General features: G+C 48.3%; 1 protein-coding gene and 1 pseudogene across 2 annotated transcripts; one reads left to right on the forward strand and one right to left on the reverse strand.

The window, feature by feature from the left end:
- Window positions 1-1,061: 1,061 nt before the first annotated feature.
- LOC311591432 (small ribosomal subunit protein eS7-like) lies at window positions 1,062-1,998 on the reverse strand (annotated as a pseudogene). The gene has a single exon. The product of its transcript is annotated as a small ribosomal subunit protein eS7-like (transcript).
- A 4,560-nt stretch (window positions 1,999-6,558) lies between these two features.
- On the forward strand, window positions 6,559-12,984 carry LOC311591118 (cell adhesion molecule CEACAM15-like; the record flags this gene model as incomplete). Its single annotated transcript, XM_084770486.1, has 4 exons — window positions 6,559-6,580; window positions 7,093-7,242; window positions 10,476-10,835; window positions 12,701-12,984. The coding sequence occupies 4 exons, from the start codon at window positions 6,559-6,561 to the stop codon at window positions 12,982-12,984; spliced, it is 816 nt and encodes a 271-aa protein (XP_084626612.1).
- Window positions 12,985-16,162: the final 3,178 nt, after the last annotated feature.

The raw sequence follows: 16,162 nt of genomic DNA on the forward strand, positions 1-16,162 counted from the left end.
GGAGGGCAGGAGAGGAGCAGGGAGCTGGGTTCATGGTCTCTGCTGCCTCCTCGATCGTACCCCCCCACGAACCCCCACCCCCCCATGGAGACCAGCTTCAGCTGCAGCCCGGGCCCCCATGCTCCTTGCTCTGCAGTCAGCCCCTGTCATCCTCCCTCGGAGCTCAGCCTCCTCCCACATCACAGAGACCCTGGGAAGGTCTGTGACCCAGACACTGCTCTGTCCCCTGCACTCTCAGTGCTGCCTCCATCTCTCCCCATCCCTTTTCCCTCTTTGTGTCTCAGTCCTCCTGGCCACGCAGTGAGCAGCAAGGCTGAGCAGTGTCCCCTGCCTGAGAGAACAGCAGCTCATCCCGGGATGCCCTCTGCCTCATCCTGGCCTAGGTCTGTGGGTACCAGGCAGGGCAGCACAAGCCTCTCTACATCAGCTCCGCAGAAACTGAGCAGGACATCCCGGGGTCCTGAACCAGCAGTTCGCACCCAGCAGGCAGGTGACAGAGATGTCTCCCAAGGCTAGGAAGTGAGTAATCTATGACCACTAGGATCAGCTCCCCCCCAGGGCAGGTGTCCCATCAGGAGGATGACTTCCTGTGTGTGCAGTGGCCTGATTCCTGGAAAGAGGGTATGGCTCCTTCTTTCTGTGGAAGGCTTCCCAGAGACCTTGAGCCCCCCTGTGATGCAGGGCGGTGCCTGGGTCTTTGCTGGAAGCCCTCACTGAGCTGAGATGCTGTGCAGCAGGCTGAGGGCACCTAGCACGCCCCCGGGTCAGACCCCAGCACCCCCTCATCCAAGAAGTTACTCCTCCCTGTCATCCTAGCAGTGGGGAGTTGGAGGCAGGAAGGCCAGCAGCCTAAGGTCATCCTCAGCTGCACAGGATGCCAGGCCAGAATGGGACACAGGGTAGCCTGTCTCCAGCAACCAACAAGAAGGGATAAATATTGTAGTCAGGAGCATTTGAAAGCACTGAAGTTTTTTTTATTGAGACAGTTTTAGTATGAAAACAAGGCTGGCCTTGAACTCACAGAGATCTACCTCCCTCTACCTCCCAAGTGCTGGGATTAAAGGCCTGTGCCACTATGTCTGGCTTTTTTGTTGTTGTTGTTGTTGTTCTTTATGCAAACTAGACAGAGTAAGCTAGACAGTTGTTGGGACCAATAAAAGAGAAACTTACTGTAAATTCTACCATTTAGTTTTTGGGCTCCGGTTTTTTTGTTTGTTTGTTTGTTTGTTTTGTTTTGTTTTTTTTTACTCTGAATGACACTTAATTCAGTCATTTTCTTTACAACTGAAACTCTGGGAATTCAAAGTTAACATCTTTGCCTGTGAGCTTCTTATACACACCAGAAAAAAGTTTCCACCTTGTGCTCCACGTTGTTCTGCTGTGCTGTGTGTCTAAATGAACTTTTATGAGGCGGCTGCCATCCAGTTTCACACGGATCCTCTTACCCACAATTTCACTCGGGAAGACCGAGTCCTCAAGGATGGCGTCGTGCACTGCTGTCAGGGTGCGGCTTCTGGGGCGCTTCTGCTTATTTTTCGTGCGTCTTTTCCTGGTTGGTTTGGGCAGAATCCTCCTCTGAGCAATGAAACCCACGTGCTTCCCACTGAACTTTTTCTCCCAATTCATGAACTAGCCGGACTTGGATTTTCTGAAAAGATTTCAGCTGAGGAACTGGTACAAAAATTATGATAGCTTTCCGACCACCACCAACTTCAATTTCCTTGGCCGCAGTGATGTTGAGTTCCCGGAGCTGAGCCTTGAGATCTGAGTTCATCTCCGGCTCGAGCAGTGCCTGGGAAATGCCAGACTCGAATTCGTCCGGGTTCTCGCCGTTGGCCTTCACAATCTTGGCGCTCGAGCTGAACATGGCTTCGTCCTTACTGAGTGCCGGCTTGGAAAGAGCTTGGGCTCCGTTTAATCATAGGAGCAATCTAAGTTCAAGTCCCCAGGCCCCAGGGGAGCTGGAGACTTCCCAATAGCCCAACAGTTTCTGTTGTAAGGGGACAGTTGTCTGAGTCCAGGCATCCCAGGGACACCTTGTAAGGAGACAGTTGTCTAAGTTCAGCCATTTCCAAGAAAACTTCTCTATCTGGCTGGCATGGCCAAACAAGTTCCTGTTTCCCGACCCTGGAACCAACTCCTGTCTTGACTGGTGGAAAAATGTAACAATAGCTTGGCATATGTGTTTGTGTTTTGCAAGCTTACATATTCTGTGATATTCCGGTGCCTGGTTGCAGTTCAGACCTGAATCTGTTCTTCGGCCCTAATTTATCAGTAGTGGCTTGATTACAATGCATTTTTAGCATCTTGACTGATCTGGTGCTTGAGCTATGTTGGATCTAGTCATAGCCCATGGCGTTTGGTGTGTGGACTGGGAAATCCAAGCAGTGCACCAAGGTCCCCGTCTGTAATCCTTGTTTATAGATTTCATTTGGAAGTCCAAAACCTTTCTAGGGAAACCTGTCTTTTGTTCTCTGGTTGTCGCCTGTCTGGGACCCAAGTAGTTACAAAAGAGATTATATTATCCCTGCCCCCTTAACAGGCTGAAATGCTAAGTCACAAATAAACTCCCTTTGGGGAAAAGGTGTTGTTTTTATGCCATTCATTCAGGAATAGTCCAAAATCCTTTAACAAAAATAAAACAAAACCTACTACACAGAGAGGAACAAGGGAAACGACTGATAACTGGTTCCAGAATCTCTTTGATTGGTCCCCTTGAGTAACCACCTTGCTCACCTCCTTAACAGAACCACTGTCTCTCCTTTTCCTCCTGATCCTCATAGGGCCTTGCATTCTTGCTGCTTTATTTTATTCATTCAAGAATTAACTCAATTATGCTCATGGTCCTAAGAACCCAATACACTCCCCTATACTTAGAAACAGACACTCAAGGATTTGCATGAGGTACAAAGAGAGGGAGGGATATTGGGAACAAGCTAAAGACTCTGTATAACAATATAAATAATGGGTTTTTCTTTTCTCTTTCTAGCTCCCAATAATGACGCAGAGGCCTATTAGATTTATTAATAAGCTTTAAAACGCCACAGCCAGGCAGATATTGATTACTCAAACCTGTCAATGCTGGTCTCATGTCCCATGTCACTTGCCATCTTAGCCTTGGCTGTTTCTGCTCCATCCTTGTCCTTATGGAAAAGTCCTTACGGTGACCTCCTCTTCCTCCCTCCCTCTTCTTCGTCTCTCACCCCTAACAGAGACCTCCCCCCACCCCCTCCACTCCCCACCCCCCAGTGGGATCAGAAGTCCTGTCTCCTCTCCTCTCTGCCCAGCTATAGGCTGATCAGCTCCTTTATTCACCAATCAGAGATGATGGAGAACAGTTTTTTACACAACATTGACATAGGGGATGCTTTATAGAAATGATGATGGCCACACCCAGAAAATAAACAGATTCCGGGGCACAGAAACCAGCATCTGAATACACAGTGCACAAGACTATCCTCTGTTGATAGGGTATCTTGTGTACTGTATAGATGCATTGTCTGTCAATTAAAAAAAAAAACAAAAAACCTATGGCCTATAGAATAGGTAGATTAGAAGTTGGGACATCCGGCAGGCAGAAAGGATTCTGGGATAGAGCCAGGCATGGAGAGGAGTGCCCAGGAAGATGTGAGGAGGACAGACACATGGTACCTGAGCAGAAGTAATCAGCCACATGGCAGAATGTAAATTAGAAGAAATAGGCTATTTTAAGTTATGATCGAGTCAGAGAAGAACCTAGCTATATGGCCTAAGTATTTGTAAATATATTTTGAGCCTCATGAATCTTTATTCTGGGAGCAAAAACTGTGCAACAATCCCCCAACAAGAAAATTGTTCTACAGCCGGGCGTGGGGGTGCACGCACCTTTAATCCTAGCACTTGGGAGGCAGAAACAGGAGGATCATTGTGAGTTCGAAGACAGTCTGATCTACCAAGCAAGTCCAAGACAGGCAAGATAACACAGAGAAACCCTACTTGGGAGGCAGAGGCAGGTGGATCGCTGTGAGTTTGACGCCAGCCTGATCTACAAAGCAAGTCCAGGACAGTCAAGGCTACACAGAGAGACCCTGTCTGGAAAAAAAAAACATAGAGAAACCCTGTCTCAAAAAACTAAAAAAAAAAAAAAAAAAAAAAAAAAAAAGGAGTGGGGCACAGCTGGAGAGATGGCTCAGTGGTTAAGAGCACTGGCTGCTCTCCCAGAGGTCCTGAGTTCAATTCCCAGCAACCACATGGTGGCTCCCAACCATCTATAATGAGATCTGGTGCCCTCTTCTGGCCTGCAGGTGTACATGCAGGCAGGGCACTGTATATACACAATAAATCAATAAATCTTAAAAAAAATTAAAAAGAAAAAAAGAAAGAAAGAAAGAAAATTGTTCTAAGTGCTGCCATTTTGTTTTCAGGCTTCATTTAATCATAGAGGGAAACTAAGTTCAGAGTCCTAGGCCCCAGGGGAGCTGGAGACTTCACAATAACTGAACAGCTGTTGTAAGGAAACAGTTGTCTGAGTCCGGACATCTCAGCAACAACTTCTCCACCTTGCTGGTAGGATCAAAGAAGTTCATGTTCCCAGGCCCAGGGACCAACTCCTATTCTGACTGCTGGAAAAAAGTCAATACTTGCCCCGAATGTTTGTGATTTGCAAGCTTAAATATTAGTGATATTCTGGCTCAGGGTTGTATCTCAGCTCCTGAGTCCTGAGATCAATCAGTAGCGACTTGACAATAAATTTTTGTCATCTGTGTTCACCTGGTATTTGAGTTTTGTTAGCTCTAAGTGAACCACATTAATAGGTGACCTTAGGGATTTTATAGGTCACGGCTACACAGCTAGTAAGGAGCATCTTTGATATGCAACCACACTTATTTTGGTTTTCATTTTTGTTTTTTTGTGTTTTGAGAGAGAGAGTGTCTTTCTGTAGCCTTGGCTATCCTAGAACTAGCTCTGTGGCCAGGCTGTCGTCAATCACAAAATCCACCTGCCTCTGCCTCCCAAGTGCTGTGATTACAGGCGTGCACTGCTGACCTGTATACGCTTAGCTTTGTTTGCATATAGTCTCTGCACTTAGGAGGCTGAAGCAAGGGGATTCTTATGTTGGGAACCAGTGTAAAAAGAATATATAAATACTTCCAAAGTTACTAGGCTCAACCAACAGTAAATAGTAAATGTGAATTAATATACGTGAATGAAATATTAACTCAGTGGTAAAGCAAAGGGATATTTGGGATTAAATCTCTCTCTCTTTAAAAAAAAAAAAGATTTATTTATTTGTTATATGTATAATGTCCTGCCTGCATGTACACCTGCAGGCCAGAAGAGGGCACCGCATCGCATTACAGATGGTTGTGAGCCACCATGTGGTTCCTGGGAGTGGAACACTTAACCTCTGAGCCATGTCTCCAGCCCTTGGGATTAAATCTCATGGCAGTCTAAAAATAAAGTTCTGGTCCACTCACTAACTGCTGTCTTTGCAGACTCTGTCTTTGGATGTCCGTCATGCTGAGTCAGGTGTCCCCCTCTAGGCTCCTACAGAGCCCTGGCCACACTGACAGGAAAGCCTGTCTCTTAGTTTTCTCATGGCCTAAGGGCAGGGCCAGGACTCAAAGTCACCATCAATATCCCTATGATAGATCAGACACAAGAGAGGGTTTCAGGAAGTTCTGGGGGGGGGGGTTCATTTGATTGGTTGAGGGAGGGGGGTTAAAGTACCGCATTTTCTGGCATATAAGAAGAACCCCAACATCAACCGTAACTTTTCCAGTTAAAATATAGAGTTTGGAACGCACTTGCTGTATAAGACTACCCCTCTTCCAATGCACACCCTGTGCAGCAGACTCGGGGTTTGCAAACTCTATATTTTAACCGGGAAGGTTAGAGTTAAATTTGGGGGTCATCTTATACACCAGAATACAGTATCTTTGGTCAGGCCATTCTTTGCTCTGCAACTCATTCCAGTGCTTAATGTTAGGCCCCAAAGAAACTTAGGACCAATGCTAGCTGTGGTGCCTATTCACATACCAAGCCCCGGGGATGCAGGGACTGGTTCCTCTCAGCACTCCTCAGCCTCACCCCTACCCTAAACCTCTCCAGTCCCTGACCTCTGCTTCCCTTCCCCTCCCTAACCTCACAGCTATATCCATCATGCGCTCCAGGACAAGTCAATTTGCAGCTGACAGATCATCACACAGGAAGAGGTGGGGGCTGCCGGCTTGAACCTCCAGAATTCCCAGTGTGGCCCTGGAGGCTTGCATAGCTAGAAGTCACACCAACCGGAGCCTGAAGGACACGTGAGGCTTGAGGTCTGGATGTCAATCAGAGCGATGCACAAGCTGTAAAATAAAATAAAATAAAATTAAAATTAAACAAAACAAAACAAAACAAAAAGCTAAAATAAATAAAACCACAATAATTTTGCAGAGAGAGTTGCAATACTGGGGCATTTTCTCTCTCCCATGTCCCAGGTGGTGATAACAGTGGGTTTAGAGTAAACCCAAAGGCCCCAGAAAGTCAGGGCTCACATCCTGACCAAGTACAAAAAGCTGCTGCAGAGAAACGTGGATGTCACTCCAGAACTTCAGAGGTAGAGCAAGCGGCAAACGTTCAGGCTGTGGAGACCCAGGGCAATCAAAATGGGGGGATTAAAACGGGGTCTGTGAGGACGGAAGAAAAAGATGACATCTAGTCATGGCTTCTCTTAAGATCTGAGGACCTTCAACCTTTATTTATAAAGTTAGAATTTTGTATCTATTTAAAAAAAAATAAATCCTGGGGCTGGAGAGATGGCTCAGTGGTTAAGAGCACTGACTGCTCTTCTAGAGGACCCGGGGTCAACTTCCGGTCACCCACATGGCAGCTCACAGCTGTCTGTAACTCCGAGTCCTGACGTCCCCACACAGATATACACGCAGGTTAAACGCCAATGCACATAAAATTAAGTGAAATACATTATTTTTTAAAAAAAATAAATCTTAAAGAATGGGTGTTTGAGACAGGTGTGGTGGGGGAGGAGATGGCAGGGAAGGGACTGTTCAGTCCACAGAAAAAGGAGGAGATGACACAGGACATGGCCTCAAGCAGAGACCCTTCCCACAGCCCATGTGACTCTGAGAGATGCTCCTGGGGCTAAGGACAGTAGAAATAAAAAGGGAGGGACCAGCAGGGTTGATATCAGGACAGCACCCTTGGGAGCAGAGACCATGGAGCGCCCTTCTCTGCTTCTCTGCAAAGGGCTCCTGCTCGCAGGTGAGACAGACAGGTCCTGGAGTGCTGTGGGGAGGGCGCTGTGACAGGAAGGGACCCTCAGCCTGAGGCGAGAGCACACAGGAGGGACAGGGGCTGCTCCCCTGGATGCTCACAGGGAACAGGGTGTGCTAAGAGGGGCGGAAAAGCCAGAACTTTCTCTATTTAAAGTGTGTCACCATGGACCACAGGGAACATGGCTGTGCCCTGGCCGCTGGGGTCCTGACACAGGTGGCCATGGTAATGGGGGTGTGCTCCCCTCCATAGATTTGCCAGGGGACCCTACACAGAGGACGCAAATGTCCTGGGTCAGGTCCAGGCTCTTGCGTTTGTGCCTATCACGGGCTCTGGAATGGGCTGAGGACCTTGATGCTGAGCTGTGGGGTGAGCTTGGAGTTTCCAGGGAGGAGTGCAGGAGACAGCGCTGTGCTGGAGGAGACCCTGGTGGGCTGGGGCTTTGGAAACAGAAGTGGGGGGACAGACAGTGGAGGGGGGGGATGATGGAGAAGGACCTGGGACTCTCCAGGGGACCATGAGAGTCTCCTCTGTGTGAGGAGGAGGAGGAGGAGGAGGAGGAGGAGGAGGAGGAGGAGGAGGGGCTGACTTAGGGCAGAGAGGAAGTGTTGGACTAAGGAGGAGAGGGTGTCTTCCTGGGAAGAGAGAAGTGAGGTGCCACACAGGACACAGGGACGGATCCTTGAGACCCAGGATGCGTGCAGTGCTAGAGAAGATGCGTGTGGTGGGCTTGGGAGGGGGGGAGGGGGCTATCACTGTGGGGAAGTGAGGAACCCCCGGGAGAGGCATGGAGGAAGGATGCCTTAGGTGACCCGAGTGGGTGAGCAGGGGGTGTGCCTTAGCTCACGTGTTCTTAGTCGACTGTCACTCTCAGGAATCAGGACACCTAGGAAGGAGATGGCCTTAGAAACTAGGGCAGGCCGTTCCTCTCTTTGTATAGCTTCAGGGATCCTAGAATCTACTGGAAGGACAGCCATGTCCCTTGGAAATTTAACTTCTTCCAGACACTCAAGGATCATGTGACAGACTCAATCCCAGGTCTGTGCCCTCTGCCATCTGTAAAAATGCCAGGGGACGCATGGTGGCGCACGCCTTTAATCCCAGCCCTCGGGAGGCAGAGGCAGGCGATCTCTGTGAGTTCGAGGCCAGCCTCGTCTACAAAATGAGTTCAGGACAGCCAAGGCTACACAGAGAAACTCAGTCTTGAAAAAAAAAAAAGGAGGGGGGGTGCAGAGAGGTGGCTGGAGAGATGGCTCAGAGGTTAAGAGCACTGGCTGCTCCTCCAGAGGTCCTGAGTTCAATTCCTAGCAACCACATGGTGGCTTACTACCATGTACACTGGCATCTGATGCTTTTTCCTGGTGGGCAGATGTACATGCAGATAGAACACTCATATACATAAATTAAAAAAACATTTTTTTAAAAAAGGCAGGGAAATGTGTTCTGATTACACCCTCACTCAAAATACATTCCAGCCTCTTTGCTTATACAGAGAGAAAAAGAGACAGAGAGAGGGAGGGAAGGAGGGAGAGAGACAGACAGACAGACAGACAGACAGAAACAGAGACAGGGAGGAGGGAGATGAAGATACCCCTTTCACCTTCATTTTTTGTTTTTTTGTTTTTTTATTGTTGTTGTCAGGCTTTTTGTTTGTTGGTTTGGTTTTGGGTTTTGTTTTGTTTTTTGAGACAGGGTTTCTCTGTGTAGCCTTGGCTGTCCTGGACTCACTTTGTAGACCAGGCTGGCCTTGAATTCACAGAGATCCACCTGCGTCTGCCTCCCTGAATACTGGGTTTAAAGGCGTGCGCCACCATGCCCTGCTTCCCCCCACCCCCCTATATTTTCGAATCAGGAGAGTGTTGTCCACATATCTGTGCAGCCTGTCGGACAGTGTTATAGATGAACTGGTTCGAGTCTGGATTAAGGAGGGAACCATGGATAGATATCTGAGCATCAGGATTTTAGAGGGTCTGTCGGGAGCTGCATGGAGAGTTTTGATGACCTCGGTTCCATGGCTCGGTGCATCTCGTCTGAGTTCGGAAGCAGTAGCCACTGGCTTCTTTGCTCCTCTGACTAGGACCAAGTGGTTCATGCACAGCCACAAGCTTCCTCCGGAACAGTGGTTCTCAACCTGTGGGTCGTGACCCCTTCCATAAGGGTCTCATTTCAGATATTCTGCGTTTCAGATATTTACATTATGATACATAACAGTAGCAGAAATTACAGAGTTATGAAGTAGCAATGAAGATAATTTTATGTGTAAGGGTCACCACCACATGAGGAGCTCTATTAAAAGTTTGCAGCATCTTGAATTTTAAAAAAAAAAAATTATTTATTATTATGTATACCGCGCTCTGCTTGCATATACACCTGTAGGCCAGAAGAGGGCGTCAGATCTCATTATAGATGGTTGCGAGCCACCACGTGGTTGCTGGGAATTGAACTCGGGGCCTCTGGAAGAGCAGCCAGTGCTCTTATAACTCTGAACCATCTCTCCCGCCTCGCAGCATTTTGAATTTTAATCAGGCTTTCTGAAATTTCATCTCAATGATATACAGACACACACAGAAACACTGACACACACACACACACACACACACACGCTCCAAATAAATGATGAAAAATAAGCCAAACTGTCATCAGCCTTAAAACTGAATATTCTGTGAGTGAGCCTCTGGACACCCTGAGTCCTGCAGATTCATTTATCCATCCATCCATCCATCCATCCATCCATCCATCCATCCATTCTTCCACAGAAGCCTGAGACTTTCCCAGGCACATGGCCTTCCCCAAAGCCCTTACCCTGGCCCCCGCCTTCACAAACCCATAGTCCTCATCGACCGGAAAACAGTACATCAAAAATTTCTAGACAATGCTCCTAGGGCTTGCCTGCAAACAGAGAACACCGCGACAACATTAGGTAGTGATGACCCAGGGTCTCTGGAGGAGGAAGTCAGGGAAGACATCCCAGCTCCAGACTCTTGATTGTGAACACAGACCTGAGGGCGATGGGAGCCATGCAGCCAACTTGAGGAGAGAGTTCCGTACAAAGGACGCAGCAGCCCCCATTGGGGAACTGGGGAAAGAAGTTCACCCTGTACCCTCACCCCGACACCTAGGCTGAGAGATGCAACACACCCGCCGCTCAGGACTTGGGGGCTCATCTTTCCAGCACTCAGTAAGGTCCCAATATCGATGGCCTTTCCTCTCTTTCTTCCTAGCCTCCCTCTTAGCCTGTGGGAATGCACCCACCGCCGCCGAGCTCACTATCGAATTGGTGCCGCCCGTGGTGGCCGAAGGTGGAAACTCCGTGCTCTTTGTGCATAAGATGCCCCTGAACACCCAGGCATTTTACTGGTACAAACAGAAGGATCCCACGAAGAGCTACGAAGTCGCGCGCTACTTAACACCCACGAACGCATCCTCGAAGATGCCGCAGCACAGCGGCAGGAAAACGGTTTTCTACAGTGGGTCCCTGCTCATCAAAAACGTCACCCAGGCTGACAGCGGCCTCTACACTTTACTAACGTTTAACACAGAGATGGAAAGCGAATTAACACACGTGCATCTGGATGTACAAAGTAAGTGATCTCTGGGTGCTGCTGAGGTGCAGGTGGGTGCACGCTAGGTAGTTCAGCCTGGGTGTTGGGGGTTGTTGTTTTTGTTTGGTTGGTTTGGGTTTGGGTTTGTTTTTTGTTTTGTTTTTTGTTTTTTTGAGACAGGGTCTTTCTGTCTCAAAGTACCACACAAGCCCCCAGACAACCTTGGCTGTCCTGGACTCGCTTTGTAGACCAGGCTGGCCTCGAACTCACAGCGATCCACCAGCCTCTGCCTCCCACGTGCTGGGATTAAAGGCGTGTGCCACCGCGCCTGGCTCTGGCTCGTGTTGGGGTTTCTTGTAAACCTGGCCCTGAGAAAGACTCTTGGGATTCCGGGCAGGGTCGAACTGAGGAAACCGTGGGGTCCTCACAAGAAATTTCTGACTCCAGATCTCAGTACCAGCATTTAGTTTAGGGCACTCAAGGGACCCAGGGGATCCAGGGGTACCCGGGGGACTTTCCCTCCAGGGCCCAACCTTCCACCTCCTGTGAGAGAGGCTCAGGAGCAAGACTTTATTTATTGGTTGGTTGTCTTATATCGGGCGGAACCAGCTTGTGCCGTCTGGAGGGCCACAGTCAGGCGAGGTCCTGTCACCTGGGCAAATCCTCCCCCTGAGTCTCAGCAGGGAAAACACAGGTGGGCAGGTGTCCATGCTGTGAGGCAACTGTTCTGAGGTGCTCATGAGGACACAGGTCCTCCTGGCAACTACTTGTCCTCAGGGGTCCAGCCCAGTCAGCTATCTCTCCTTCCGCCCCACCCCCACCCCTGTCGGTAGAGCAACAGACTGACATTTGGAGCAGTTCCCATCTCTCACAAGCAGGTCCTTCTTTATATTTAAGGTCGCCTTACAGATGTGGCAATGGTCATTCATCATGTGCCATTATTATTATTATTAATTATTATTATTATTATTATTGTCGCTGTTGTTTGGGTTTTAGTTTTTTCTTTCTTTCTTTTTTTAAAGATTAATTTATTTAGGTGTACCATGTTTTGCCTATATTACATGTACACCTGCAGGCCAGAAGAGGGCTCCAGATCTCTTTATAGATGGTTGTGAGCCACCATGTGGTTGCTGGGAATTGAACTCAGGACCTTTGGAAGAGCAGCCAATGCTCTTAACTTCTGAGCCATCTCCAGGCGGATCACTGTGAGTTCGAGGCCAGCCTGGACTACAAAGTGAGTCCAGGACCAGGACAGCCAAGGCTACACAGAGAAACCCTGTTTCAAAAAAACAAAACAAAACTTCTGAGCCATCTCTCTAGCCCTCTTTTTTTCTTTTCTTTTCTTCTTTTTTTTTTTTTTTTTTTTTTTTTTGTTCTTCGAGACAAGAATTTCTCTGTGTAGCCTGGCCTCGCTTTGTAGAGCAGGCTGGTCTTGAACTTACAAAGATTCTCCTGCCTCTGCCTCCTGAATGCTGGGATTAAAGGCGTGCGCCACCACACCCAGCTAGTTTTTCTTTCTTTTTTTGGGGGGGGGGGTGGTTAGTTTTTCAAGACAAGGTTTTTCTGTGTAACCCTGCCTGTCCTAGAACTCGCTCTGTGGACCAGGCTGGACTCAAATCCACAGAGATCCCCCTGCCTCTGCTTCCAGAGTGCTGGGATAAAAGGTGTGCGCCACCACTGTCCAGCCAAGTGCGGTATTAATATGGAAACAGAGACACAGGAAACACGGTGGCTGAATCAAGGCGACACAGAAGGAGGGTGGCAGCTCTGAAACAGTACCAATCTGCCTCAGACCCAACTTCTCCACCCTGGAGGCCTTACTGGGTATCTGCGGGCCAGAGAAGGCTTGCTGGGATCTGAGGATGAGCCACCATCATTTGGTCCCCTCTTCTGTCCCTTCACAGAGCCGGTGGCACAGCCCACCCTCCAAGCGGACCACGCCACAGTAGCAGAAGATGGTTCCGTGGCCCTCACGTGCCTCTCAGGAGACCCTGGACTCTCCATCCGCTGGCTCTTCAACCACCAGAGCCTGTATTTCAACGACAGGATGACACTGTCCCAGAAAAACAGCAGACTCAGCATAAATCCAGCCAGGAGGGAAGATGCTGGGGAGTATCAGTGTGAGGTCTCCAATGGGTACAGTTCTAAGCAGAGTCTCCCAGTCCAAGTGTCTGTGACCAGTGAGTGACCTCTCTTCACACACCGTGGTGGGGGCAAAGGGAGTTTCTTTGTCAATGATATGAAAAATGGAAAAAAAGTGCTAGGAAGAAAAATCAATAGGGAAGACACCAAGCCAGCTAGCATGATGGCACAGACCTGGCAATCCCAGGCGAATACGTGGGTCAGGAGGCACGTGGGTTTGAACCAGCTAGGCCTACAAAAGAAAGACCCAGTCTCAACACACATCAACACACACACACACACACACACACACACACACACACACACACACACACATCAATATAGTAAGCAAAACTGCAAAAACGATTATAGTTAAGGTTCTGAGTCAAATATGACCAAGCCTCTAAGTCCATGGCAAACTGATTTCAGGAACCCCCTCAAATTTCCAGATGTTCTGAGTCCCCTGTTAAAAACGGTGCAGCGTTTGCATAGAGGCAAATGCACCCTCTCTCATGCTCAGATCACTTCTGATGTTACCTGACACCAGTCATCCGTGTCAAGTGAGAAAGGTGACATGGTTCACTAGGGACATGATTTGTTTCTGAATAGTTTGGATTCACAGTTTGCTCCCTCCACGGATGTAAAATCCATGGCATAAAGACTCAACTGGACTGTTTCTATCCTGAGGCTGGCATTCGCAGTGTGGCCTTGCACATGTGTCTTTGTCTGTTAAGAAATTTGGTGTGTGGGAAATATACATATGTATTTATGTATATGAACATGTATATATTAAAATGGTTTCCTATTTTAGCCCTATTGCAGTGTGTGATTCATTGGCATAAAGCGTCTTGACATTATTGCGTAAACATCCCCACTGTCAGTTTCCAAACCATTGCTAAGCATAGTCCACTTTTTAAAATATTGATTATTTATTACGTATACAGTGCTCTGCCTGCATGTACACCTGCAGGCCAGAAGAGGGCATCAGATCACATTATGGATGGTTGGGAGCCACCATGTGGTTGCTGGGAATTGAACTCAGGGCCTCTAGAAGAGCAGCCAGCGCTCTTAACTGCTGAGCCATCTCTCCAGCCCCTGTCTATTTGATTTTTAGCCTTAAATTCATCTGCAGCTGGGTATGTTAGCACACGCCTTTAATCCCAGCACTCGGGAGGCAGAGGCAGACGGATCTCTGTGAGTTTGAGGCCAGATAGGTGTACAAAGTGAGTCCAGGACAGCCAGGGCTGTTACACAGAGAAACCCTGTCTCAAACAAAACAAAACATCACCTGCAACTCCCTAGGACTCCTCCAGAATAAGCGTACATACATGTCTACGAACTCAGATGGTATCCTTCCAGCCTTGGGAACAGCTTTGCTAAGAAGAGGAAAACTGAAGGACAGGATAAAGAGCATGAAAGCCTGGACCAGTGCGAGGCTTCCATACAGGTTGGGTGGTGGCCCGGGCAAAGCTGCCCCGCCCCATCCACAGCATCATCCTGGGTCAGCTCAGGACACAGTGACTGCAGAGTGCTGCTTGGGACATCCAAGGCACAGCTACAGGCTCCAAGATGCCTCAGGAGGTGGGAGGGTGGAGTGAGCACCCATCACCTTGCCGTGTGACCCACGAGGAGTAACTCACCATCCCTGCTGATGACGGGGTTCCAATGTGCCGCCCCCTTGTGCAGTCAGCCTGGGGAGTCAAGTCTTATCTCCCCGTGCTTCCGCACCCCGTAGCGAGGCTATCGTGCATTTATTTACTCTAGTAGGGTCTGTGCCCCATTCAGGGAAAGGGGTGCTGTTAGACTCGGGGATACCCTCCCGTGCAAGTGCACAAGCCACCTTGGAGCGTGCCTACACTATAAAACTCAAGCATTCAGTTCTCCGAATCCAGTTTCCCTCAGGACACTCAGTCAAAGTTACAACAAGAAAGTCTAATGACAGTGCGTCCTTTTCGGTGGCCAGGTCATGTCACGTCCCTGTCAGAGTTCACCTTGTAGCCTCCCTAGGAGGAAACTGAACGAGCCCCTAACACAACCACAAGTGTGATTGTCTATAGCTGGCTAACTATAACTTGCATGCTAAATAGTTTATAATAGTAGCCTTCACAAGATTGGAACTTTATATTGCTTTGTCTTTCTTTCTTTCTTTCTTTCTTTCTTTCTTTCTTTCTTTCTTGTTTTTGTTGTTGTTGTTTGTTTGTTTTTGTCTTTTGTTTTTTCGAGACAGGGTTTCTCTGTGTAGCCTTGGCTGTCCTGGATTCACTTTGTAGACCAGGCTGGCCTCGAACTCACAGAGATCCACCTGCCTCTGCCTCCGCGAGGGCTGGGATTACAGGCGTGCGCCACGGCATACAGCTCTCTCCTTTTTTCTTTTAATCCCTTTTGTCCCCTTTTGCTCCCTAACACTAGGTAGGAGAGAAAGAAGGATGGAGAGAAACAGATCCCTGAATCTAACCTCCTTTACTTTGCTTCCTCCTTAGCCAAGAGCTATAACAATGTGTAACCAACCCCAACCCCACTAAATGACAACAAACACCCCCAACCCACCAAACAACCAAAAACCACCTACCCCACCTCTCAGGAATGAGGCCACCTCTCAGGAATGAGGGCATTATGGGTTTTTTTGTTTTGTTTTGTTTTTTTGGTTTTTCGAGACAGGGTCTCTCTGTGTAGCCTTGACTGCCCTGGACTCACTTTATAGACCAGGTTGGCCTCGAACTCACAGCGATCTGCCCGCCTCTGCCTCCCGAGTGCTGGGATTAAAGGCATGCACCACTACGCCCGGCTTGAGGGCATTATGTTTTTAAACCACCACTGCCACTCCCGCCATAATCATTGCAAACTCTACTCTTTGCTGATCCTCATTGATTACCCATGCTGAGGTAATTTCAGCATTAGTATCAGGCACTACAATCTCTGTTGGGTCTGTTCCCGCTACTTGATGAAGTCTTTTTATTTTATAACTAATTTGTGTATTATTTATACAGTATTTTGCCTATATGTATGCCTAGATGCCAGAAGAGGCCACCAGATCTCACTATAGATGGTTGTGAGCCACCACGTAGTTACTGGGAATTGAACTCAGGACCTCTGGAAGAGCAGTCAGTACTCTTAACCTCTGAGCCATCTCTCCAGCACCAATTGATGAAGTCCTATTCTCCCTTTCACAATCAAATCTCTCCGCATAAGAATTCCTGTGGGAGAATGAGTAGAAGGCAAAGTAACTAAAATGCAACCAAGCTTTG

The sequence above is a fragment of the Acomys minous genome, assembly GCF_964271855.1.
Source record: "Acomys minous genome assembly, chromosome: 20".
Lineage (NCBI taxonomy): Eukaryota > Metazoa > Chordata > Mammalia > Rodentia > Muridae > Acomys > Acomys minous.